The sequence below is a fragment of the Syngnathoides biaculeatus genome, chromosome 8 (assembly GCF_019802595.1).
Source record: "Syngnathoides biaculeatus isolate LvHL_M chromosome 8, ASM1980259v1, whole genome shotgun sequence".
Lineage (NCBI taxonomy): Eukaryota > Metazoa > Chordata > Actinopteri > Syngnathiformes > Syngnathidae > Syngnathoides > Syngnathoides biaculeatus.
The window spans coordinates 20,498,782-20,526,365 of record NC_084647.1 but is presented as its reverse complement, the minus strand read 5'-3'; the positions used below and the strand labels follow the sequence as shown (position 1 = coordinate 20,526,365).

At 44.6% G+C, this 27,584-nt stretch overlaps 1 protein-coding gene across 1 annotated transcript; it reads left to right on the top strand.

The window, feature by feature from the left end:
- The first annotated feature begins 281 nt into the window (after positions 1–281).
- Positions 282–14,323, top strand: baz1b (bromodomain adjacent to zinc finger domain, 1B). Its single transcript, XM_061827649.1, has 21 exons — positions 282–1,072; positions 1,913–2,029; positions 3,497–3,641; positions 3,789–3,981; positions 4,708–4,829; positions 5,005–5,202; positions 5,284–5,472; positions 5,566–6,859; positions 6,998–7,147; positions 7,687–7,825; positions 7,903–8,033; positions 8,168–8,279; positions 8,364–8,462; positions 8,629–8,806; positions 10,235–10,417; positions 10,699–10,846; positions 11,008–11,155; positions 11,273–11,388; positions 11,657–11,784; positions 11,914–12,020; positions 12,170–14,323. The coding sequence occupies exons 1-21, from the start codon at positions 954–956 to the stop codon at positions 12,831–12,833; spliced, it is 4,680 nt and encodes a 1,559-aa protein (XP_061683633.1). The 5' UTR covers positions 282–953; the 3' UTR covers positions 12,834–14,323.
- The last annotated feature ends 13,261 nt before the right edge of the window (positions 14,324–27,584 follow it).

Genomic DNA, 27,584 nt, shown 5'->3' with positions numbered 1-27,584 from the left:
ATCGCTGACACATTGTGGTACCAAGGGTTGGACACAATGCGTGCATTACCACAACAACTGAACGGGGATAACAGTTCACGGTCCCAAAAAAAAGTTAACCACGTGATAATAGGTTGAGAATTTAACAAGTTACGACTTGATGTGTATGTTCGTGCATTGCGTTTTATGGGATCGCCGCCCTTTCCAACATGGCCTCTAGTTAGGCACGTTTGTTAGCCAAACGCATCGCGGCTTCATATGCGTGCATTTGACGAGCGCGCCTCGAGATGAGAGCCAATGGCTGTCATGGGAGGGCGGGGCCTGGCTGTACGCCGCTTGCTGCTGGGGAAACAAACCGGAGAGCCGAGACTGGACAAAATTGTGCCAGTGTGCGAGAAACTCCCGCCATTTCGCCTCTTCAAGATATCGTTTTCAAGAACCACGCATATTGTCTGATTTTCTGGCTTTTTTTTTTTATAAAACGAAGAAGGGAAAGCGGGAAAGTGCAAGGAAGTTCGATAACCCAGCGTGAGCAGTTCACCGAGCGAGCGAATTGTTGTTCGCGCCAGACCTCCTGCTGGACGGTGCCGATTGCCGCGAATTTGACTTGGTCTTGGACTGCATCCTGACAGCTCGACCGGGGAACTCGGAAGTTCGCCGAATATCTCAAGACGAGCACTAAAAGCTCCATTGCGTATCCGGGATTTACCTTGCAAACACTATGGCGTCACCGCCGAAGCAGAGAAGAGGAATTCGATGAAGAGGGGCCCAAGAAGGAATACTTTTGGTTTTGCAACGCGATAGCAAACCGGGCTACTAACTAGCCTGCTAAGCTGCTACACGTTGACTTCCGAGGCCTACCGGTGATACCGTGCTACATGCTATCGGGCGCCGGGATACGGGCTGAGGTCATATTATCTCACTTCGGTGTGTTAAAGGGATTATTTACCAATACAGTCGCCGTTTGATTGACAATGGCGCCGCTTTTGGGCCGGAAGCCTTACCCGTTAGCTAAGCCCTTAGCCGAGCCACTAGGCCCGGGAGAGGAGGTCTTCATCATCGAACACACTAAGGAGGCCTTCAGGAACAAAGAGTATCCTCTCACCGTGATGCTGTTCATCATGTCCACTTTGGAGCTGGACGTCTAGTAAATTTGCTCATCACGCCCCTTGATGGAGTATTACACCACACATTGCAGTGTAACGAATGCGCGTGGCTGTGTGGAACGCTAATTTGTTATGTGACATTTTCCATCGTTTTGGCTTTCCCTCGTGAGCTGTTACCTCTCGTTGGCACGAGTATTAGCTTCTGCGCCCATATTTGCTAAAAACAACAAATTCCCGACCCTTAAATAAAGCTCGAGCAAGCGGTTCATGAATGTGAAGTCATATTTGGATATGTTCGGAAAGCGTGACGTTTATTTTCAACTCATACGAATCGGCTCTCAACCATCATCCCGAGCCGGTTGCGCCAGTACCGTGCTAATGTTGTTATATCACAATAGCCCGTTGTTGTCAGCTAACTTAAAGCCTCAAGTTTGATTTTACAGCTGTAAGTCAACGCGGAGATATGTCAATGACGGGAGATGATCGTTGGAGTCAATACATTGCGTAATTGCACAATTTTGACAGCAAATTTCCGGTGATGGCCAACACGAGTCTGTGGTTGTTGGGTAAGCTCCAGTTGAGCTACTGCCCTTGTGATATACGCCCTGTTGAACAGATCTGTAATAACAACTCAGTGTCACCTTATTAGACTTAAGTTGACATTCTTCCATTTAAGATACAGTCTTTTTTATTTATCGAAAAGCAATATTTGTAGATGGTCAAGTTCATTATTTTCTCCTTTGCTTGGGTTTTGGTTGATATGTTTGATGTTCACATGAATCCTAGATATACAGCTACAAAAGTTATCCTTGACAAAATGTCAATAGTGAATATGAGGCCCGCTTGAAGAGGTACGAAGAGCGCATCTGGACTTGCAAGAGCACTGGCAGCATTCAGCTGACACACAAAGAAGCATGGGAAGAGGAACAAGAAGTTACAGAATTGTACGTATTGATTCTTATGTTTGTTTTCAAGTTAGTGTGATAGTGACCCAATGCAGATTGTCCAAGCAGGAGTCAAAATGAAACTAAACTGATAATGACTCAGAAGAATGTAGTGTTTCTCTTTGAATCCACGCTCCCCAATTATCTCTAATTGTAAAACCCATTTTGCGCCAACACCTCGAAATTGTCAAGACAAAGCTATATGCTCAGATCGCTGAGAACAGTGAAGGTCATGAGGCATTCAGTTGTGCTGTGATTGGATAGAGCTGGTGCACCGCCTCTTTTCTATTTTGGAGGATGTACGTGTGATAGTCATACTAACGCGTCTCTTCTTGCGAAAGCGTTCTGAATTGAATCAGCAAAATGGAAATGTAAAAAAAAAATTACAATTGAGACAACAGAATTGAATTGTGAGAGACAAAAACCACTTGTGCAGCAATGATGTCAGGAGTCAGACAAATCGCAGGGTTACTAAGTATTGCAGAAATTGCTACAGATCACAAGCTGCATTTGAAATAATAATTCTACTTTTTTTCTGCTCCCAAGCTTACACTATGGTTGGGAAGAGTAATTTGTAAGCTACAGTTGTGCATGCAAATAGTCTTGCACATATGCATTTATTGACAACCCTACTGGGGTGGTTAGTGTTTCTTTTTTTTTTTTTTTTCATGATGTTTTGTGGATGTTCAAACATCAAATGTCAGTTCTACGTTTAGTGTTTAAATTGGTCCATGTTCACTCATGTACAATGTGATAAAAACTACAAGTTTTATTTATTTGCATTCGAGATCACTTCCATTGAGAAGCGACAACTGTATCAAAACAAACAGAGCTGCAAAAACATCAGAAGAAAGCAGACGTTATAGTACCTCCCGTGCCCTTTGTGTAAGGGATCAATGTCGGCTGGCGAACTTATGAGGATGATGCCAGAATTTTAGGAGCCCTCCCCTCAAAAGTCATTTATAAAACCTAAATAATAGTTATTAATTACATGTCATCATTACGCAAACAAGGGGTGGAAAAACCCATTATTTGGAAAATGTTGTGTTAAGATGCATTTATTGCACTGCGTTACACTGAATATTGGACACTTTGACATGCAAACACCCTTTCTTACACCTCGAGGTCAAAATCAGTACTCAGGGTAATGATTGGAAAAACGTGGCATTTAATAAATCCCAACGATTTACATAATTTGATCAATGGCATTAATGTAACAATTTCAGTTCACGCTCATTTCTCAGGAGCCTCTTTTACTAAACTTATACAATGGAAGACGATTGTGCTTAATGTAGAAGGTGATATGGGTGAACAGTACATTTACCTTTTTTGTTGTTATTCATTAACTACAGATGTATTATGTAGGACTAGATGTTAATATCCCTCAATGGATAATAGAGGGATGATAATAATAATTTGTTGTTGTTCATTAACGACAAAAAGGGGGTAACTGATGTGTATGTGCAGGCTTCAGGAGGAATATCCTCACTGGTTTGAGAAGCCTATCCTGGAGATGGTCCACCACAATACAGTGTCTTTAGACAAATTGGTTGAAATGGCCTGGGTAGAAATCCTAACTAAGTATGCTGTTGGCGAAGAATGTGACTTCACGGTAAGTTCAACAAGTTTTTTTTTTTTTTTTTACTTTACAAGTACTTCCTATCTGTTTTGTACCCTGGTTGTTTTCAAGTGTTTTTTTTAACTCACTTAAGAGAAATGTGATGCTTTCTAAGATACTGTCAAAAATGTTTTCGTTCAGGTGAGCAAAGACAAAAGTTTACGAGCGAAGGTGGCAAAGGTTCATCCCCTTGAGCATCCTGAGGGTGAAGCTGGAGAGAAGAAGCTTGAAGGGGCCTGTGATTCTCCATCCAGTGACAAAGAGAATGCCAGTCAAGAGAACCAGAGGAAGGAACCTGCGGTCAGAGAGGAGGAGAACAGGAGAGAGGCTCTCAGTGAGTTGGAGCAATAACAGCTGAACACATTGACGCTAGTGTTGTAGCTTGGGGATAATATAACAAATATCATCACTGTCAGGTGGAAAACATTTTTATCCATCCATCCATCCATTTTCTTTGCCGCTTATCCTCACAAGGGTCGCGGGGAGTGCTGGAGCCTATGTCAGCTGTCAACGGGCAGGAGGCGGGGTACACCCTGAACTGGTTGTCATCCAATCGCAGGGCACTGTGAGACAAACAGGCACTCACAATCGCACCTAGGGGCAATTTAGAGTGTCCACTTAATATTGTATGTTTTTGGAATGTGGGAGGAAACCGGAGTGCTCTGAGGAAACCCACGCAGACACATTCAAACTCCACACAGGCGGGTCCGGGATTGAACCCGGGACCTCAGAACTGTGAGGCCAACGCTTTACCAAGTGATCCACCGTGCCCCCCATTTTTCTCCATATTTGTCCATTTTTACATTTTTTCCATAAATGTAACTATTGGCCAGTCTCTATGGGTCTTTTAGTCATCATTATTGCTCTAGAGCTGCCAAATGTTACAGGTCATTGTATAATATTTGAAAATAATCTGACTTTTTGCAGATATAATTTTGTTTGTGTTAACCTTCAGCCACAGCATCCGATTGGAATACATTTTGCAGGATGATTTTACTTCATCGTATGATGCTTTTAAAATGTTCGTGACAGTGTTTACCCTCCTCTCCCTCCCTTTCAGATGATACCGCACGCCGTTCACCAAGAAAACTTTCCACTGCCACAAAGGAAGAAAAGAAGAGGTGGGCAATTCCCAAGTTCCTTCCCCATAAGTATGATGTCAAGCTCGTCAATGAGGACAAGGTTTGCATGACTTTTTTTGGGGGGGGGGGGGGGTCAACAATGACAAAATAGTGTGCTCTTTTTGGGGCTGCAAGGCATACACTGATTATCAACTCATCAACATTATGTGGTCTCTGGAATGTTTTCTTACATTCTTAAACACTGAAACAAGACATCTTTCTTACTTGTGCCACAGGTCATCAGTGACGTACCAGCAGACAGTCTTTTCAGAACAGAACGGCCTCCAACCAAAGAGATCATCCGCTACTTCATCAGACACTATGCACAGAGGCTGGGCATGGGGGAGAGTGCACCCTGGGTGGTTGAAGACGAATTGGTGAAAAAATTCAATCTGCCCAGTAAATTTAGTGACTTTCTTCTTGACCCACACAAGGTATGGACGGCACTGTTATTTTGGTATTTTGGTCTTCATATATTGTGAATGGTATCTGTTCACACTCTTGTTTGATTCAAGTTTTTCGCTGAGAATCCTTCTGCCAAGCGCAAGAGTTTGACATCTCCAGAAGGTAAACCAAGGAAGAAACACAAGACACCTGCTACACCAGGAGAGGATTCATCAATTGAAAAAGTGGAGAAGAAAGGAAAAGGCAAAAAAGATACTCTCGGGAAGCCCCTGAGTCCGACCATCTGGGGCCATGTACAGGTAGGCTCAATGGCATATAAACACCAACGTGGTGCGATCTCACCATTGGGGTCTTTAATGGACTTGTGTCTTCCGTCTTTCTCTTTCACGTAGAAAATAAAAATGAATGGTTTGCCATTAAAAGTAAAAAACTCTGGAACACCCAAGAAAGGAGAAGGGAAAGGCTCAGGCTCAGTTAAAAAATCTGGAGACAAGAAGGACCCAAAGAAACCTGGAAAGAGTGGTGATAAGAACATTCTTAAAGCTTACAGGAAAGATACAAAAGCGAGTGCCAAGACACCGAAGATGAAGCAGATGACCCTTCTGCAGCTAGCTAAGAGCCCTGCTGCAGGAAGCCCGAAGAAACGACCCCGGAGCAGTAGCACAGGCACTCCAAAACTAGGGAAGCCGTTACATCCAGTGGCTCTCCACCTTCTTCGTTACTATAAGGAGAACAAGGGGAAAGAGGACAAAAAGAATTTCCTGTCTGCCCTAATCACAAAGGCAGCGAAGGCTCTTCCACCGGACGACCGTGGCAGACTACCAGATGAGCTGAGAGAGCAGGTCGAGAAACGCTGGGAGAGATTGGAGCAGAAGAAGCGGTGGGCTGCCATGAGCGAAGAGGAAAAGCAAGAAGAAATGAAAAAGAGGCGGAAGGATCTCAAAGAGAAACTGCGCGAAAAAGCCAAAGAGCGGCGCGAAAAGGAGATGCTAATCCGTCTTGAGCAGTCACGCCGGTACGAGGACCAGGAAATTAAAGGCGGCAAGACGCTGCCGACATTTAAGCTCGTTGACATGCCCGAGGGTCTGCCCAACACCCTGTTTGGGGATGTTGCCATGGTTGTGGAGTTCCTTCACTGTTATGCTGGCTTGCTAATGCCAGATGACAAGTATCCCATCACATCTACAGCTTTAATGGAATCGTTGGCCGGCGTACGCTCCGCTTTCCACTACCTGAACCGCGTTCTGGTGGTGCTGCTTCAAACGCTGCTCCAAGACGAACTCGCAGAGGGCTACAGTGAGCTTGATATCCCCTTATCCGAGATTCCTCTCACCTTGCATTCTGTGTCAGAGCTGGCGAGACTGTGTTTGCGGCCTTTTGACGCCCAAGGTGAGGAGAGTGGCCAGGGGTCCGTGGATCTGGCCGGGAGTGGCTTCGATGATGTGGTGACCAGCGAGTTCCTGGAGAAGCTTGAAACTGTCGAGGTGTTTGAGCTTGACCCAGAGGAAAAGGTCAGCCTGCTGGTAGCGCTGTGCCACCGCATACTAATGACCTACTCGGTGGAAGACCATGTCGATACCATGCAGCAACGGACGGCCGAACTATGGAAGGAGCGCGTGGCGATGCTAAAAGAGGTCAATCGCAAGAAGGCTGAGAAAAAGAAGCAAAAAGAGATTGACGGCAAAGGTAAATTGGAATTACAAAAGGAGTCAAATGTGAACTGAAAATGTCATTGATTTTTCTTTTTTTTTTTTTTTTTTTAATCAAAATGCATTTATTCCGAAACAAAAACTGTTGCCTTTGAAACAATGCGTTTTTTCATAGTGCAAGATGAGAAGAAAAAAAAGGACGAGGCAAAGATCAAGAAAGAGGTCAAGGTAGAGTTGGTGGACATGATCAGTTCAGTCAAGAGTCGGCAGCTGATGAGCTTGCAGGCCAAGAGAGAGAGAGAAGAGATGGACAAACAGAACAAAGGTGAGCCTCAATTCCAGGAGTCTCAAACTGGCAGCCCGGGAGCCATTTGCAGCCCGCGTGACGGTATTTTGGGGAAAGTTTAAAGTTCGTGTGGCCCTTGACTTTTTTATGAAATAGCACCTTTACAGTGTTTTGCGCGGGGGTGGGGCGGGGGGATTGGGGGGGGGGTTATATGACTCTCGGGGGGCTTGATAAAAGCAGAGAAACATTTTTCATTGAGTAAAATTTACTGCAATGTTGCCATAGAAAGTTTTCTTAGTAGTTTTGCACATATTGTTTTCACCAGAGCCCTTGTTTGTCTTATTTTATGTTAAAATATAAGAAATACGTTTGAGGTTGGATTTTTTTTTTTTTTTTTTTTAATTTCTAATTTAAATTGCGCTCATGTGCATCTGTGGCCCAGCACCGGCCAGATTCTGCCTTCAGCAGCCCCGTGGTAAATTGAGTTTGAGACCCCTGCTTTTATACCCTTCAAACGTGCCAAGTGGGAACTTTTAGATTTGATTTGGCGACTAATTTGTTTGTGTACCATCTCCAAGAACGCATGGAAGAGGCAGCTGAAGAAGAGCGACTGCGCAGACAAAGAGCTACCGCAGAAAAGAATTTTCAGGAGGGCATAACAAAGGCCAAACTGGTCCTGCGCAGAACTCCACTGGGTACAGACAGAAATCATAACAGGTCAGTGAAATATTTTCAACTTTAAAATTATGGAGTCAGTTAAGTTTAAAAATATGAATACGGTGTTGTTTGTCCAGATACTGGTTTTTCTCTGATGTTGTTCCCGGCCTGTACATTGAGAAAGGCTGGGTGCATAACAGCATCAACTACAGTTTCACTCCTCCTCTCGAGGAAAAAACAGAGCCTGATGTGGAGGACGAAGACGATGGTGAGTCTGCTGCTACACCAGGAAGAAAATATTTGTATAACGAGCAAATAGAAGTGATGCAGGTCTTTTCGTGTCATATTTGGACTGAAAAAAAAAAAATAGAATTAACTTGGATTATCAAAACGCCGTCGTAGGAGCTGACGATGACGGAAGTATCGATGATACTAATAATGACGGCGGCCAGCCAGGGGCAGCAACAGACGTCTGTATAGAAACTACTTGTCCTAAGCAAGGACAGAATCTTTGGTTAGTATTTTGTATTACTTTTTTATTTTGGTATGATTATTTCTGCACTGTTTTCACAGCCGTATCTGCTTCTAATCATTAAAGGTTCATATGCGACAGTCCTGCTGTACTGGAGGAATTGGTGGACAGCCTTCATCCTCATGGCGTTAGAGAAAGTGAACTGAAGGCAAAGATAGAAAGCAGGTTAATGAATGACTACTTCAGAAATTACTATCTTTGTATGCTTTCTATTTCTTAATCCTATTTGTATTTGCTTGGGCTCATAAGTTTCACTTTGCTATTAGATCATAACCAACAGTATATCAACAACAGCAGTGGGAGTAAACATGTTCTTGATGTCCTTGTGCAGTTACCAGGACATCGTACACTCCATTAATTTGACGCGAAAGGAGAAAGTGGGCCTTGGAGTCCCTGATGAGGATGCAGAACTTCTGAAATATTTACGGAGTGATATTCAGGAGATAGCCTCACGCCTCTTGAAGGGCGGCCTGGGGTACTTTGATGATGACAAGGACATTGAGGATGAGGTGAGCAGGTTATCTTTGAAAAGTAACCTACAACCGATTGCATCTACTCACACTAAAGTATGACATTATTGTATGCTGATGTTTTTCTATCCACCCATCTTCTTCTGCATCCACAAAGTCGGGTCTTGGAGACAGTAGGTTAAGCAGGGAAGTTCCGATTTATCTCTCTCCAGCCACTTCTTCCAGCTCTTCCTGGAAGATCCCAAGGGATTCCCAGGCCAGCCAGGAGACATAGTCTCCCCAACTTGTTTTAGGTCATCCGTGGGGTCACCCACTGGTGGGACGTTCCCGGAACACATGGCCAGGGAGGTGTCCGTGGGTATCTATCTCGGTAATGCCCGAGCCACCTCATCTTGCTCCTTCGAATCCATAGGAGCAACAGCTTGACTCTGAGCCACTTGGAGTTGACAGAGCTTCTCATCCTATTTCTAAGGAAGAGCCCGAAAACCCAGCAGACAGAACTCATTTCTGCTGCTTGGATCAGTGATCTTGTTCCTCGGGTCACGACCCTCAGACTGTAGATCGAACAGTAAATAGAGAGGTTACCTTTTTGACTCAACTCTTTCTTCACCCCAACAGGCCAATACAGAGTCAGCGCCACGAGAGACACTGAACCGATATTTAGGCTTTACACGATCAGGATTTTTGGGGCTGATCACTGATCAGGAAGTTCAATAAAAAGATAACCAATCATAAAATGGAGCAATGAGTCTATTCAAATGGCCTATTCATTTACTGTATATACGTGTGTACTCAATGTAATAATGCACTGACACAGCTTAGGTCAGCTCCCTGGACAACAGAGATTCCAGAACATGGTCCACTTGGACTCAATATCCTCAGTCTACCCTGGGACGTGGGCAATGTTCTGTCAGAGGTCAGAGTTGAAACTCCTTCTGACAGGGGACTTTGCCAGACTCTCATAATGTGTTTGGCTCTGCCAGGTCGCACTGACATCTTCCCGCCCCATCAGAGCCAACATACCACCATGAAGTGACTGGTTGACTGCTCTGCTCCTCTCCTCACCTGAGTGTTGAAGACATGGAGGCTAGGTCACCAGGTGCTCGCCATTGTGCGCCACCTCTGGGCCAGGCTCCAGAGCAGGATCTGGGTCACCCGCGTCCGAGTGAGGGAAAGCAAGATCCAATATTGATACTCTTCATCAGGGGTCTTTTGAGAGTACTTTGTCTGGTCCCTCACCTGGGATCTGTTTGCCATGGGTGACCCTGGTGGTACGTTAAGTCCGAGGATCTTTGGGACATGCAAACCCATTGATCACGATGGGTTGATGGCTCCGGGAATGGCCCGTTTTCTTTAAATTTTGTGCAACTCTTTGTACTTTAATCCAAATTATTTTCGTGTAAGTTTAAAATTTTGTGCAAATTTCCAGCTATTGAATCATTTGTGCCTTGCATCATCTGTATACAGTTGGAAAAAATGGACACCTTGAAAGAATTGGGAGAGTCCATCATCACCATTCAGTCATGTGTGATCAAGAAGTTCTTGCAAGGATTCATGGCCCCCAAGCAGAAAATGAAGAAAAAGCAAGCCGGGGAAGAAAACAAAACTGAAGAGGTTGATGAGGAAAAGAAACTTGCAGAGGAAGCCAAGGTGAGAGAGAAAAATTATGATTTCAGATCAGAACACTCACTTGAGCCACCAGAACCTGACTTTAGATGTCGAGTTTGCCCACATTGCTCGCATGGCAATGCCTACTGGTGTTTGTTGTGCCACCCCCCATAGTGAGTCGGTGGTCATATGATGTATCCCCCTCTCCTAAAGTGGAAAAAAACAGGCTTGGTCGTAATACCACTATGCCCCCAAGTAGCTCGTGTCCTATGTAATCGCCATGTTTGGGCTAATCATGATTTATTTCAATTGCATTTCTTCAGGTTGCGACCGCACTAGAGAAGTGGAAGACAGCCATCCGTGAGGCCCAGACCTTCTCCCGCATGCATGTGCTGCTGGGAATGTTGGATGCCTGCATAAAGTGGGACATGTCTGCCGAGAATGCCCGTTGTAAAGTTTGTCGGAAAAAAGGTAAAAAAAAAAAAAAAAAAGGGAGTTGTTAAAATTTTTTATCATAGAGGCACACAGCTCAGTGTAAGCTATATTTAAATAATCCATTCGCTGGGACGCAAATATCAATTGAGAAAATGAATGTCTTTTTTTAAAGAATACAATTTTCAAACCCCTCCCAGGTGATGATGAGAAACTTATCCTCTGTGATGAGTGCAACAAGGCCTTCCATCTTTTCTGCCTGAGACCAGTGATATACCGCATACCCGAAGGCGAATGGCTGTGCACGGCCTGTCAGCCCACCGTGGCCAGACGAGGCACACGTTCAAGGTAAGGGTTCATAATCGTGAGTTGTGACTCGGTTTTGCATTTCACTTTGCTTAAACAGTCGAACCAGCGGCACTTGAATATTGCTGTGAAATTGTCAGTAATGAAGTTGTCCTTTAGGAACTACAAACAAGACAGCGATGAAGAGGATGAGGAGGAGGAGTCAGAAGAGGAAGACTCTGACGGGGAGGACGATGATGAGGAAGAGTCCGAATACAAGGCTTTGGGCCACAGCTGTGAGTATTGACGAAGCGAGCAACAGCAGGAAGTGGCATATAGTCTTCTGGCCCACCTTCCATATCCCTTCTCTCTCTCTCTATCTTTTTTTTTGGGGTGGTTTGGGGGTGGGGTTGGGTGTGTTGTGAGCACATCATTCATCCTAATTCTCAAAGGCAATCGGGAAGGCAACGTTAGAGAGATTACAGCATGCTGATTTCAGTCATCATCTGCGTCTTTTTCCTAATAACGTGTCATGTCTTCATAGCCTTTTGTTTTCATTGACAGTGAGACCAAGAAAAAAAGTTAAGCAGCCTTTGCCTGTGCAGAAAAGTAAGTCTAAAAAGAAGTCATCTACTAGTCAAAGTGGCAAGCACAGGACCGGCCCCAGTAGCCCTGCAGACATCGAAGAACTGGTGAGCAAGCAAATCAAGCGGTGGTTCAAAATTCTGCAGATATATTGATGTTCATCAATGAAATTAGTCAGAATATTCCCTTGGTGTTCGTATCGCGTGCAAAATGTTGTTTATGTGCCATTTTTGAAGGTGCGTCAAAGCACCCAGTCAGGAGTGCGGAGACAAGCACTGGAGCTGGAGAGGTGTGAGGAAGTCCTGAAAAAACTGACCAAGTTCCGATACAGCTGGCCGTTTAGGTCAGTTCACATTGCTACCAATGAATTAAGCTTCAGCTGTTTTTTACCCTCTCCTGGATGATTTTTAAACCAAATCAATGAAAAATCCATAAAGGCAATAGTTGTTATTCAATAACGTGTCTGATATCGATTGCTCTTTCTCCTTTTAGGGAACCCGTGTCCCCAGAGGAGGCAGAGGACTATCTGGACATCATTTCACAGCCCATGGATTTCCAGACCATGCAGAGCAAGTTCAGCCAAGGCTCGTATCGCCACGGTAACGACTTCATAGAGGACATGAAGCTGGTCTTCTCCAACGCCGAGGAGTACAATAAGGAGGGAAGCACCGTGCTCACCTGCATGACCAAGACGGAGCAGGCCTTCACAGAGCTGCTCCAGAAGCTGCTACCTGGCCTAAGCTACCTCCGACGTCGCTCACGCAAGCGGATCAGTCGAGCTCCTGAATCGTCAGAGGAGGAAGATGACGAGGAGGAGGAGGAGGAGGAGGAAGAAGAAGAAGAGGAGGAGAAGGAGGACCAGGAACCACAGCGGAAAAGAATTCAGAATGGCAAGGCAAATGCAAAGAATAGCAGAAATGGACAGGGAGCGCAGGATGAGGAGAGTGAGGAGGACGAGGAGGATGACAGCAAGAGGAGAAGTAAGAGGACGGCTTCCAAAGCGGCCGTGAAGGATTTCAGCGAGCAGGATAGCGACGGTGAGCGTGACACCCGTAGAACTTTGCAGCGGCGATGCCGGACGGAGGCAGACGGGGTGAGCAGCGATGACGAGGGGGCGGGCCGGCAGCGACGTTCGAAGAGGCAAAAACGCTCATGAAACCCAAGCGTGCGTTTCACTTAGTCATCCTCCTTACTTTTTAGTTCCTGTTCAAGTGATCAGACTGCTCTCGAACAGCCAGCAGGGAATCCAACCTCGCAATGACTCTGTTATTATATTTTTAAAAAACAAAACGATTCAGTTCAGGGCGTACCTGCCCGAAGATAGTGGGGATCGGCTGCAGCACTCCCCGCGACCCTTGTAAGGATAAGCGGCTCAGAAAATGGCTGGATTTATATTTGTAATGTTTTTCTTTTTATCATTGAGAAATTAGACATTTTTAGGGAGGTCCTTACAGCTCTTCAAAACACCTTTTTACACCTGCTTCTCAAATACTGCTGGGATTGAATCAACCTGACTGCTTGTCTTTCTCTGGCCTTTTTTAAAATCTCATGTCCCGGCAGTGCACTTTTTTTTTGGGGGGGGGGGGGGGGGGTTCCAAGACTAAAAATACCACGTCAGGTGTAAAAGTAGCTGAGAGTAGGACCTCCTATGCACCCCATGAACACTTTAAACTAATGTACAAATATGGACGACAACAAGTATCATTTCTCAGTCAAATGCAATTTTTGTACAGTAAATCAATCTTAATTTCTCCGACCCTTTGGCCAAATGCTGTGTTGTACTCGACTGGCCTCATGTTGAGTTTGGAACCAACAAGCAGCCTCGGCGAGTATCATCATTTGGATGTTCAGTTCGGAAGTGGCCTGCCACTTTAAACAAAGCGGTAACCTCAAGGTTCTGTCGAGTGCACTACTTTGTGTAAAATGTACCAAAACCAGCCAGCAGCTGCACGACGACTTTGCTAAAACAATGTGCATAAACATTTGTAAACCAACAAATATGTTGTTATGGGTATTTTTGAAGAATTAATATTTTTTTGCACATTTTATTTGGGTTTTGTAAGTCATGTCTGCATCAATGTTTATTCAGGAATCTTGTATTTGTCCAGAAAACATGTTTGGTATTTTTTTTTTTTTTTTTTAACTCACCTGTCGAGGCAAAAATCTCGTATCATGCATTTTTGCTCCACCTCGACAACGATTTACAATCAAAAAGCAGCTCCTCTTTAGCGAGTCACCAGGTGGCGATCCTCTCCTCTTTTCTAACAGATTCAGCGATAGTTTTTCCTACACTTATGTAGCCACTTTCTTTATCCGTCGTCATGGAGGGAAGGAAATTCTAACACATCACTTGAACATTCTCGTGTGTAGGTCTTCATTTACCCGACTACCGTAGACGCTGGCCTCCATCCCCCCCTTCTCCATTCTGTAATGTATGTATTTTCATCGCTTCTTTTATGGCATTTTTGGATGTTAGTCTCTCCTTTGCTCCACTTTTACAACCAATGAGTGAAATTTGACTGCCCTTCTCAAGATGGGACTCGACTTGTCTTTTACACGCCCCTTTTTATATGTATATTTATAGTCTAGGCAGGTTGAAGGAATCATGATGTGTAAATTTTTTTTTTTTTTCAATAAAGGCTACGGCGCAACATTGACGTCCTCGTGTTTGTCGCATGTGTCAGTTGGATAAAAACATTGTTACTTTTTGACAAAACATTTTTCACTTTCCAATTATAGCGGTTGTATCTCAATGACAATTTCAGCAATATGAAGGACATAATTACAAATTAATTATGGGTGCATGTCGATGTTAGAAGTATATGAGACACCGGCCTTGTCTAGACAAATGAAAGCTTGGGTCGGCAAGCTATCTGGGAACAAGTGATAATTACAATGAATGAAAAAATTAAATTACTTGAAATATTCCTCTGAAAATATATTTCAAACAAGTTTATACCTATGGTGCAAAAGCTTTCATAAAAATGGTGTGCACTTGAATTCAATTTTGGTACGGAATTGTTCATCACTTTGAATTCTAAAAGTAGGTCACATATTGGACAAAAGGCACAGTGGTTAAATGTGATAAGAAATTAGTAGTCAGGTAAAAAATATGTATTTTTTTCCTATCCGGCACAAACAGTTGTATTTCATCCCTCCTGACCGCCAGAGGGCAGTGCTGAATGCACAGAATTTTTCAATCGTCGCGTGTGGATACCAGCACGGTCACGCATGACCCCCCCCCCCCTAGTGACCCGGAACGCATATAAGTTCCAATGACACTTTTTTTTGTGTGAGTGCCACCCCCCCCCCCCCTATTGCTGGCTACACCATCTGGAGAAAAATTGGAATTATCTATCAGACATAATTCCCCTGTTGCTGATAGACTTTTGACTGTTAAATCAGAGGTGCGATGTTTCACCCTTCGAAGGCTGTGATAATGATTTGGTCTGTGTTAAAAAATTGCTCCCGCAGTAATATGTCTTTAGTTTGAGACCCATTTAGGTGGAACAGCTTCCTAACCTGTCCCAATGAGACCGAGGTAAGGTTGTTGACTCTTATTTGTTCTCCTTATTTGTTCTTCTTCTTTGTTCTGTGTGTCTTTTCCCACATCATTGCCTTCTCATGCTGTGCAACTGGTTTTGTCTGTTCGGTTGAATAATAATCTCTGTTGATTTGTGGCATTTGCCGGTGATGGGAGTGTTCGCATCCCCTGTCTCACCTTACGAAGTTGCAGCTTTGCAAAGCGAGCCACTGGTGCTACGGGCCTCATGTTTGTTGAGGAGGTAGCGTCCACGCCCCCTTCCCTCAGCTTACGCTGCTTGATTTGTTGCTTTAACACTCTTGGTCTTGTGTTTGGCGTAAGTTGCTGCTCGGGTAGCTCCGTGCCGCTCTTCCCTCAGGTTATTGCATACGGCATTGTGTTCGGCCACTCACAATCGAAGACTCTCACTGGTGGTCACTTTTGGTACCGTTCCTTCAGGCCACTGGTGGCAGTGGCCTCTGCACAGGAACACTCTTTCCTGACCTCTTCGGCGAGAGCTTTTCTGGAGAGCCGTGCATGGGTGGCCGTTTGATACCTCCCATGTTGTGGTGAGGCTGACAATGCGTCGGGTGACTCTCATACGATCAGGATTGGGCAACGGCCAGCCTCTGAGATGATGTGTCTAACATACTATGTTGACTAGGGGAGGTCTTTCCTCCAGGAGCGTCACCCCCGCAGCTCCCGCAGTTGTGACAGTCTGCCCTGCCCACGCCATTGCTTGCTCAGGATAATGAGACCATCTCTCTGACAGCTTCAGTGTCTCATCTGGCAGGAAGGTTGATAGCTCAGTGCAGAATGTCTTGACTCAGTCGGTTCCTGGGAGTGGCTTTCTCCGGCAGTCAAGTCATGAGTTTGTGAAGGGGTGACATACTTGCTGTTGAGATGCTGTGGCTCTCTCCCAGATATGAGCAGGGAACTGGGTTTTTACAGCCATACTTGATGCTGCTGGGGCCAGTCTGATTGAGCCAGTGTCCTCAATGTGTCCGCAGAAGGCGCTGTCCATAACCTGACGATCTTCTGGGGCCTGTACCGGTGGTCCACACACTGGCTATTCAGTATTGGAAACTTCCTGCCTCAACTTGTATTCAATCTCTCTGCATTCGTGCAGCACGCCAGTGTCGACTCCTCTGTCATATGTGTCAGTGACACAGATTTCCAGACTTCTGGTCTCCTCACAAGGGAGCTCAGGCAAATGTCCTTCTTGATTCAGACTCACTACCACTCTCTCTCGCTCTAGAAGGATTCTGCAGTGTTCCAGTGGAACTGGGGGAGCTTTTTTTTGTTTGACTAGTGTTGGCCCTGGAGAGAACTGTCAGTGATTGTGAATACCGGTGACAGCTTTCGATCCTTGATAATGGTGTGACTCCCCCAGGTGGCCTGCCCATTCCTGTCCCTGTATCCTGTCGGGTCATGGCGACTGTCATGACAGACAATTATTTTCATGTCCGTTGCACCTGAGCACTGGTGACCTATCTTGCAGGTGCCACCATTGGTGGTTCTAAGTGATCTCCTTTTGACGCTCCCTGTCTCCAAGAACCTTCACTTGATATGCGTAGGCTTCTTTTCCACCTCTACAGTCAGATCCAGGTCATCCAGATCTTCCCGTTCCTGGATGTCTTGCTAATCTGCACATCATTGTGGTCTGGGGTGATCCAGGAAGCCTCCTTGGCCCATGTGGCCTCAGGGTTAGCACAGAGAGGTCTTATCTGAATCCCTCTTGGCGAAGACCTGTGACCTGAAGTTGTCCTTGCTCATGGAGACTCCGCGAGCCCCAGCGTGGGACCTGCGCTTGTGCCTGCTTCCCTTTTCAGCAACTAGCAGATGCAGAGCTGCAGTGGGTATCACTGGAGGCGGCATTTTTAACTGAATTGAACAGAATTGGCATTTTTTTGCTCTCTCACTCTAAAGAGAAAAACTGACCATGTTCAGATTGACCTTTGAACCGTGCGCAAATTGATAACTTGAACATGTGGTCGTGGATTTGGAGGATCACCTCACCCAGCAAATATTTACCTGAGGTCAAAGTCAGCTGTGGGGGTGCGTGTGGTGAGGGGGGGAACATGATGCTGAATACACAGGAAGCCACTCCAGTTTCATATGCAGTTGTTTACTTGTGTTACACTACATTCAAAAACAAAACAAGTGCTTTTCTTTTTTTCCTCTCACCATCTAACATGAAATCAGAATGAACCATTTCCTCTTTTTGGACAGTTAAAATTACCAACATTATTTTTATTTGCTTAATGCCAAAAATGTTTTTTGTGTGTGTGTGTGTGGGGGGGGGGTTGTTCGTCATATTTCGTCATGCTCTTACATCAACTCTTATCTCAAATCCTCTTTCCCCATTGAAATGACTGGAAATGGCAGTAATCCGTTGCAACCTCCTCAATGATTTTTTTTTTCTCGTATGATTTCAACCCATTCATGGGCAGGGTGTCAGTTTTTTGCCTTATTGAGACAAAAGTCTCCTAACAGGCCACAATCAAGGAAATAACACTTCTTTTTCGTTTAACGCATAAAACAAAGGGCAAAAAGATGTACCCTCTCGCAGGCAGCGTCCCAAAACGGGACGGGTATGTTATCACTTCTGTGAAGTGGTACATACTAGAGATATGTTTATTCAGTAATTCTTATTCTAGAACGACACTTGCGCATTAATAATACTGATGGATTAGCATTTTGAAGACAAACTTGGTCGCATACTGACCTTTCTCCCTTTCTTCTCTTGGAAAACGCTCTATGGGTAATTGAGGCAGCCAGGTTGGGTCAGGAAGGAAAGGGAAATAACTCGGTGCTAATTTCGACCGACGAATTATCCTCTCCTGATACCAAATTATTGGCTTCAGATTAAAACACTTCAATGTTTGATATACTGAAGGATATAATGCGTGAAAATCATAATGTCCCAAAAAGCACGATGGCTCATCTGGTAAAGCGTTGGCCTCATATTTCTGACGACGCCGGGTTCGATCCCGGCCCCGCCTGTGTGGAGTTAGCATGTTTTCCCCGTGCCTGCGTGGGTTTCCTCCGGGCACTCCGGTTTCCTCCCACATTCCAAAAACATGCAACATTAATTGTACACTAAATTGCCCCTAGGTGTGATTGTGAGTGTGGCTGTTGTCTGTCTCAATGTGCCCTGTGATTGGCTGGCAACCAGTTCCGGGTGTACCCTGCCTCCTGCCTGTTGAGAGCTGGGACAGGCTCTGGCACTAGTGCAACCCTGGTGAGGATAAGCGGCAAAGAAAATGGATGGATGGATTTTAACAAGAGAAATAACACTAAAAATTGTACATTATAAAACTACAGGGTAAGACAATAAATAGAACGTCGACAACAGGAATTTGACCTCTGCCGTTCTTTTAATACCTATCAGAAATTTCTGTAATCCATCCATCCATTTTCCCTCCCACTTCTCCTCGCTAGTGTTTTTTGCACGGTGCATGTCACCTTCTGGCTATTCACACACATTTGTGTGTCACTCACGATATCAGACATCACAAGATTCTTATCTGGGATGTTCCTGTTTAAGTTTTCCCCATTTGGTAAATGAATCTGATAGTGAAGGCTTTGGGTCAACACTTTTTGATCTCACTGACAGACACTTTTTTTTTTTTTTTTTTTAGTCGCACTAATATAATAATTAAACGAGCAAATCTTGTGCTTCCCAGATCAAATGGGCATCCATGAGTACCTGCAGTGGAAGTACAAATGAGGGTCACAGTAGGGCCCATTTGCTGCATCTTGACACCTGTCCCACCGGTCCCATTCCAGAAAGCACCACAGAGAGTCAAGCTCTCAAGATGCGGAAATGGCCCTGAGAGCATAAATGTGATTAATGTCATATCAAGGCACATTTCAGAGTGAACTCAGTCAACAGTGCACCCAAAAAAAAAAAAAAAAAAGTCACTCTGTGCCTGACAAAGCACAAAGGGGCCCTGAAAATCATGTCAACTTACATGACCGACCGAGAAGTGAAATGCTCTGAATTTCTCTCTTCCTTTTGCTTGCAAGCAGAAGTTATTACTAATGCATTATTAAAAAAAAAAGAAAAAAAACAGCCTTCTCCACCAATTTTCTCCACTGATGCGCTTCCTCTCGCTTTGATGATATAACCAAAATATGAGGAAAGAAAAGTGGGTGAGTGCAGAAACGCAGGAGTTCAGAGGATGGCATTTTCTCTGGGGAGTTTTCTTCCCAAAAGGGATCGGGAACTCGTCTGAAAGAAGTCTTCTCTTAGAGCCAACTTCTCCAAACACCCGATTTACATATCAGTCGTTTATCCTCTCAACCCGGCGCGTCGACGCAATGACGCACAGTCCTTGTACGGCGTCGATATCCCGTCTCTGGCCTCTCATCAAACGACTGGCGCACGTGTTAAGGTGTCGCTGTTCCCGTCCTCTCGAAACATGTTGACAATCAAATGAGCAAATAAGCAAAAGGAACGGGGGGAGAATCAAAGCCAGTCACCCGAGGATTTCTTTGAACTCAGGGATCCAGATACGGTGGCGGAAACAATTGGATGAGCGTGCTGTGGGGGAGATGAAAGGCGCTCAGACTTGTCGATGTAATAAGTGGGATGAGGCCTTTCATGAGTTCTACTCGGGCTTCGTCTCCCCGCTCAGTCGAGCTCCAAAATACATCTCGGAATTCTTTCTAAAGCTTAGCAGAATGTAATTAACTTCCTCCGCCGCTTGTGCGCTTCACTTCTCTTTCGCGACACGTGTCTTTGGGACGGATCACGCTTTTGGAGCCTTTTTATGATATTTCTTTTGGCAATTAGGAAATACTATCAGGATGTTTGACGTAAGAAGAAAGAATAATAAATGGGCTTCTGCGGCTGATTAGCTTAGCATCAATAAAGTGAAATTAACTGCAAGGAAAGGTTTGGAAAACAAACTACAGTGATCCCTCAATTCTCGACCACAATCCGTTCCAGAAAACGGTTTAAAAAGTGAATTGTTCGAAAACCGAATCGATGTTTCCCATTACAATTAATGGAGAAAGAAATAATGCGTTCCAAGCCTAAAAAAATTGGGCTTTTTAAAGCATTTTTAAAGCTTTTCCTGATAATAAACTGCATAGTAGAAATACATGTATAGTTTAAATACTTTATATAATAAAATAATTTAAGGGCTATATTTATTTTTTGCTTAAAATGTATGCTTTATTAGTAGAGTACGCTAGGCTGGGCGTGCATTGCCGTATCTGTAGCGACTCGGTCCCCGGCCTTGTAAACTTTTTTTTATTAACAAAAGTGCAGAATAACTTTCAACAAAAAATAATGGGGGGGGGGGAAGCATTTTTATTTTTTATTTTTACAAAAAGTAACAAAAACATTCGTAACTCGAGTTAACAAACAAAACAAAAATGCAGAAATGCTTCAACAAATGTATGTATCAAATGTCTTTTCAACAAAAAATCTAATGTCATTTGTAAGTGAATTGGGGGCTCATAGTTGGTCTGTTGTGTAAGGGAACCACAGACTCATGCAAGAACTGTTTGCTTTGATTCAAAAGCGCAGCGGGAGTTCAATTTTGTTTGCAGTTCCCTTTGAGAAACACACCATCCGACTGCACGTGGTCACGTGAGTACACCTTCTCGTTTATCTCCGTCTTGGTGTACAGTAGTTACACGACGGCCTGCTGCTCTCTCATCTCATGTTTCCTAACCGGTGGAGCGCGCATATGTCTATTGAGGGGGCGTCCGCAATAAATAGATTAAAGTGCGCAACGGACCACTAACCACTCCTTCGCTTCTCCGCTGTGTGACTCACTTGGAGGGTGGGGGGGCGACGTGGGGGAAAGCTGCAGCTGTCGGGGCTAACTTCAGTTCAGTCTTAATTTTTGGCCGAGTGGAAAAAAAAGTCAGGTGGGGTGTGCATTTGTTTACAACACCGAGGGAAAAGAAAACAACAGAATTGGAAAAGGCAACACGTCATGACATAAATGTGGCTGTGAAGCAGGCAGCGTGCGAGGGGGTGCGCCCGTTTCTTAATAAGAGGCCGTCAAAGTGCTGCCGATAGCGCCATAAAGGAGCCTTTGAATGGCTCGCCTCTGCTAAATGCAGAGCAGATGTGGGAGGGAAAGAATATCCATCCAGGTCGAGTGGCCCTTCGCTGCGACGGCCGACAGGGGCCAACGCCAATCGACAAATACTGTACAACTCCGAGGGCCGCCGTGCTCCTTTCTTGACTTTTTTTTGGGTGTGTTTATGTGATCTGTTTCACATACAGGCTCGGGGACCGGCCTTGAGTCAGAGTACACCTCATCCAGGGTTTATGCCACCTCTGTTGGCTCAGACTGATCCTAGTGTAGAGGAAGGGGTGGTAGGTGGGGGCGGGGGTGGCGGTCTGGGTGCTCGTGGGAGACTGGCGCCTCACCGCCAATTAGCATTCCCTAACGCAGAGAGTGCAGCCAGGTAAAGTTCTGCAGACGGTTGAGGTGAGACTCGTGAACTTTTCTATGGGCAAAAAAAAAACACATTTCGCACTTACAAGGCAAGTGGCCTTGCTGTTTTAAAGGGGCCTTTTTATTTTTTTTTTTTTTTACATAAAAATACAGTAGTTTGCCTTCAGGGGTGTCTGCCTACCCACAGAAAAGAAGAAGAAGAAAAAAAAGCAAGCCATTTAGAATCCCTCCCCCACAGTTTTCCGGCTAGAGATCCAAAGCCACTTTCGAGCAAGGCTGATACTTGTATTTAGCGATTGAAATTATTCAACATCAGGCTTATAAAAACAATTTTATACTATTGCTTTTAAGGCCAAAGATACATAGAGAAGTGAATACCTGTGTCCATTTTTTTGTCCATTTTATGTAACTACTCCACCCATTTTTATATAGCACTTATCCCCACTAGAGGCTTGTGAGCTGGAGCCTATCGCAGCTGTCTTTGGACAAGTGGCGTGGGGTGGGGGCGTGGGGGTGGGTGCCCTGGATTGACTGCTTTGCCAGACAATTGCATGACACATATTACAAAACAACAACAACAAAATCCATTCACAATTTAGAGCAGGGGTGTCCAACTCATTTTTGTCACTAGACACATGTTACATATAGTTGCCCTCAGAAGGGTCTTATGACTATGAAATATTTTTTTCATATTGCCATTCCAATTGATTGTTACATACTGTATATTGTTTGGAACTAATTGAATTAGAAAGGAAAATTGTGGCACACAAATATTCAGTCGACAACTATTATTTACTTATTGTAAAGAAGGAATTTGCTGAAAAATGCATGAAGTGTCTGTTTTAAGTGGGGGGGCAACAGAAATAATGAGACAAAAAAATGTATTTGGCAAGAAACATGTTATAGACACTTTCATTGCTAGAGTGGGCCACATTTAGTGGTGAAGCCGGCCCAATCTGGCCCCCGGACCTGGTATTTGATAGCAGTAATTTTGAGTCTTCAACGAGTGGTAGATGGCTGTTTTTGGAATGTGGGAGACAAATTCAGTTTGTTTTTGACATACAGTAATTAAAGATGATTCTGATTAGGGATGGATGCCAGATATTGGTATTGGGCCAATACCAACCTTGTATTTATGATGGCGGCCGATACCAACCACCGATATTTAAGGCGGGAAAAAAAAAAATCCGAGGTCCTCCTCAGCTGTAGTTGGCGCTACACTGCGGCGACAATTTCTATCAGTCATTGTTGAAATTTTACGGATCAAAAAGCAATAGTGGTATTGGTGAGTACTCAAACGTGAATAGCCCTACAGGTATCAGTTGAACATCCCTAGTTTGGATGATTGCTTTTGTCGAAATTATTTTAGCTCAAGCTTGTGAAGAGAGTGAAGCTCCAGGGAGAAGAGATAGCGAGGGTGGATGACTTCAAATACTTTGGGTCAACAATACAGAGCAATGGTGAGTGTGGTAAGGAAGTGAAGAAACTGGTCCAAGCGGGACAGAACAGTTGGGGGAAGGTGTCTGGTGTTCTATGTGACAGAAGAGTCTACGCTAGGATGAAGGGCAAAGTTAATAAAACAGTGGTGAGAGACGGTGGCACTGAAGAAACAACAGGAAGCAGAACTGGAGGTAGCAGAAATGAAGATGTTGAGGTTCTCTCCAGGAGTGAGCAGGTTGGATAGGATTAGAAAAGACCTCATTTGAGGGACAGCCAAAGTTGGATGTTCTGGAGACAAGGTTAGAGAGAGCAGACTTCGATGGTTTGGACATGTCCAGAGCCGAGAGAGTGAGTATGTTGGTAGAAGGGTGCTGAGGATGGAGCTGCCGGGCAAAAGAGCGAGAGGAAGACCAAAGAAAAGGTTGATGGATGTGGTGAGGGAGAACATGAGGACAGTGGGTGTTTTTAGAGGACGATGCACGAGATAGGCTGAGATGGAAAAAGATGACACGCTGTGGTGACCCCTGACGGGACAAGCTGAAAGGAAAGAAGATTTTTACCTGAAGCTATCCAGCACGAGTCAGCAAATCTGCACCAACAGCAAATATGAAAACAATTCAAGGTATGAATTACGTTGTAAATGTATCATAAATAGATGTAAAACTACTACACTGAGCATCAAAGGCACATTTCTTGTCCCTGAGCCAATCAGAAGTGATAGATGGGAGGTTTGGTTTTACTATGTGTGCTATAAACGGAGTACATCCAGTGTTCCTTTTTCAGTGTAACGCGATGAGGGATGTGCCACATCATAAATGTTTTGCCCTCGCGCCTACATAACATAACATAAGCTCACTTGTGAACCACAATGCAATATACAGTATTTTACCACGAGGAAACATTATAAAGGGGATTGGTTCTCTAATGCACATTTAGCGCTACGCTTTGTACATTTCTTGGACTTATATGTTGCAATTTGTCCTAATCATACAATCATCTCTAATTCTAAATCCCACTTCCTCGAGTGCAGTCAAACACAAAACAGTACATATTAAGAGGAGCAAAGGCTGTAGTTTTTCACCAAACGCTTGGATTTTGTGTGAGAACATAAAAATGGTTGTCAGTGAAAACGGAGGACAAGGGCATGCCTCGTAAAAGTTCAATGCAGGCATTCATTCGCGCTAATAACACTTCTGCAAAACTGCTGTGACCAGCAGAGACACTTTTTATAGACTTTGTATTCTACAAGACCCAAGAGGACAAGCAGTTTGTACAAATGCGTGAAGAGCCGCTTTGCAAAGCGACAGCGCCAGCCAACTGCACGGCTGGCGTGCATACGCAATGTTTTGCTTTGAAGGGGGATCATTTTGTACATCATCTGTATGTTACTTTTTTCCCCCCAGAAGTGCGAAGGAAAAACCTTGTTCAACTCGACTAATGTCATGTAAACAGATTTTACACGTTGAGCACCTGAAGGTCGGCCGATATGCTCCCTGCATCCTTTCATCCATCCATCCATTTTCTGAGCCGCTTATCCTCACGAGGGTCGCAGGAGCCAGTCCAATCTGTCATTGGGCGGGAGGCGGGGTGCGGCCTGAACTGGTCGCCAGCCAGTCGCAGGGCACATAGAAGCATCCAACCATTCACACTCACAATCACACCTAGGGGCAATTTGGAGCGTCCAATCACGGTTGGATGGTTTGGGGATGTGGGAGGAAACTGGATTACCCGGAGAAAACCCACGCAGGCACAGGGAGAACACACAAACTCCACAGAGACGGGGGCCGAGATTCAAAACCCTGTCCCCGGAACTGCGAGGCCGACCCTCTAACCCACAGGTGTCAAACTCGGGGCCCGAGGGCCAGTTGCGGCCCACCACATGATTTTATGTTGCCCGCGAAGGCAAATCATGTGTATCAACTTCTATGGTTTTTGTTAAAATTTGAACCAAAATTTCAAGCTGTCATATCATAAATGATAATGTTGGTATATTGAAAGCATTTTTGTGTTACCAAACATCAAGAATAGTTGAAAAACCCATTACCCTTGATTTCTGATTGCAAAACTAGTTGATAAATTTGATGTGTGAATATGATGGGTCAATTAAAGAATTTCATGATTTCAGTCATAATGCCCTTTTGACAGAAATGTGGCCCGCGCTAAAAATGCTGCCCGAACCGGTTCCCTCCACCGCCCTGTCTCCCCGTATCTTATCTCATGAATTCCTTTTAATTTATTTATTTTTTCAATCTGACTCCCTTCTCTCTGATAGCGACTTTCTTTCTGCCGCGTGCGCTTAGCGGAGAGACGAATCTGGAGGAGGTTGCCTGGCGGGCATCACTTTTCCCTTTTTAATTAAAACGGGCCCACCCAAAATAAATGTAACGGAGTCTCACACCCACTCATATTCGTCTTATGAAAAGAGCCCGCCAGGGTTTGAAGTTTGCCTTAGCGAGGATAAATATCTAAGTGGCAGCTTTTTCTGTAAGGGAATCTACCCTCTGTGTCGTTTTGTCGGATTAGCCGGGGTAAGGAAAACACGAGGATCGCGTTGCGTGCGTTTCCCCGTTGCCGAGCTGTTCAGCATAAACACCCGAAGGTCTTGGCTGTCCTCCTCACCCCCCCCCCCCACCCCCCCGCCAGCGCCACGCACTCTCCTCGGGGCCCGGGGTTCCAGCGTAGGGTTTGTTTTAGTAGCGCAGCCCCACAAGACTGTTTGCTTGTGTTGCGTGTCACGCTGTGTGAGTGTTTGATTGTGTTGAGTGTCATATGTTGCATACGTGCGTGCTAACTAGCAGGGAGGTGAAGGTCACCAAGTCCTTTTTTTTTTTGCTTTGTCCTCCTCTTCTGCACTGATTTGCTCTTTGCATAAAGAACTCAGCAGTATAGCGTTTTGAAAGGTTTAATTGGCACATGTTCGCCTTTGATCCGTTTTCGTGGTATTTCCAGTAATACATGGCAACATGGCTCAACGTGTTACTTGGGCATTTCTACTGACAAGACGTACTACCAGGTACTACTGCAAGCTATAATTTACTTTAAATGGTCAGTCATACTTAGTCCATACTATATGAGTGAAATACACAACTGCTGGTCATCTATTCTATAGCTTGAAGCACAGAATTGTGAGCTGAGTGATAGCACGTATGAGCCCCCCGATTAGCTGGGATTGGCTCCTGCTCATTCGCAACCCTAATGGACCTTTCCAATGGCGATCTTAAGCTCCGCCCCCTTAGCCATGTACCACAAGTTTTGAAAATGGCGATTGAACATAACATGTTTGAAGTCGATTTTCTATCGCGTATTCTAGATAATATTGGGGTATGTTTTTTGTCAAATGCGTCAGACTTATCCTTCAGAGAGGTCTCAACTATTTCACGTAAGGATACAAACACGGAATTAAGATTTTGGACGGAGCAGGACAAAATGTCAGAGTTACAGCGAAACGTTGGCGATCGATGCTTTGACGCCTCACAAACTTCATGTTGAATCCAACAGGATAAAATAGTGGAATCGTACTGCGCATGTAAAGCAGGGTGAATATTTTTTACTTGGAAAGATCATGAGTAATATCATTGTAGTCTTTATAAGTGAGTGGGTGTATTCATTTGACCATTTTCTTCGTAACTACAACTTTTCCAAGCGCACGCTACTGACAACCAGCAGTGCTTGTGGGACAACATGGCGGCAGAGGCATGTGTCAAGCCAGGGGTTAAGACAATGCGGCTGTCTGAATGGCTATTATTGTACGAGTGATTGACAGGTCGGAAAGGTCCATGAGGGACAAATGCTATAGAAAATGGAAGTACCAACGTCATTTACAACTTTTGGACGAAACATGGCTGGGAATAACAAAAATATAAATCTCAACATGCACTGTTTCTGTGCCTCAGCACTGTAGTCCGAAGTCTTAATTCTCTTTGCTGCAGCGGTTTGTTTTCTTACCGCCTTCAGCCTCCTCTCCAATCAAGTTTGCCGACAAACAGATTCAGTACTCTGTATCTACACTATATTCCCAAAAGTATTTACTGAGCTGCCTTGATCTGACGCTACAACAGCTTCTTAATCAGTGGCCCTTTCCGAGCTGTCAATCACTCCTACAATAATAGCCAATCAGATTGTCTTATTGTCTTAACACTGCATTGTCTTAACCCTTGCCATGACACGCCCCTCTCGCCGTATTGTCCCACAAGCAATGCTGGTTGTCAGTAGCGTGCGTTTTGAATAGTTAATGTTACAAAGAAAATGGTCCTCAGATGCGCTTGGGGAACGTGCAATTCTGATGAAAGATATCCTGCTAGGTTGCAAGGGGCCCGCTTGATTCATTTTCCAAAGCCTAAAACACAGTTGACGAAGTGTCCACGATGGATTAAGGCTTGCGGAAGAGCGCACATACAACTTGTGTTTGGACAACAACAAACACAAGGCTGTATGTTTGAAGGTAAGTGAGGGAGAAGTATCTTCTCTGAGTTTGATTGATAGAGAATCGACTTCGAACATGTTCTGTTCAATCGCC

Excerpts from the sequence above, each read along its gene's own strand:
- baz1b (XM_061827649.1), top strand. The coding sequence starts at position 954 with ATGGCGCCGCTTTTGGGCCGGAAGCCTTACCCGTTAGCTAAGCCCTTA. Across the intron at positions 1,073-1,912 it reads GAGGCCTTCAGGAACAAAGA|TGAATATGAGGCCCGCTTGA; the intron begins GTATCCTCTCAC and ends AAATGTCAATAG. Across the intron at positions 3,642-3,788 it reads GCGAAGAATGTGACTTCACG|GTGAGCAAAGACAAAAGTTT; the intron begins GTAAGTTCAACA and ends GTTTTCGTTCAG.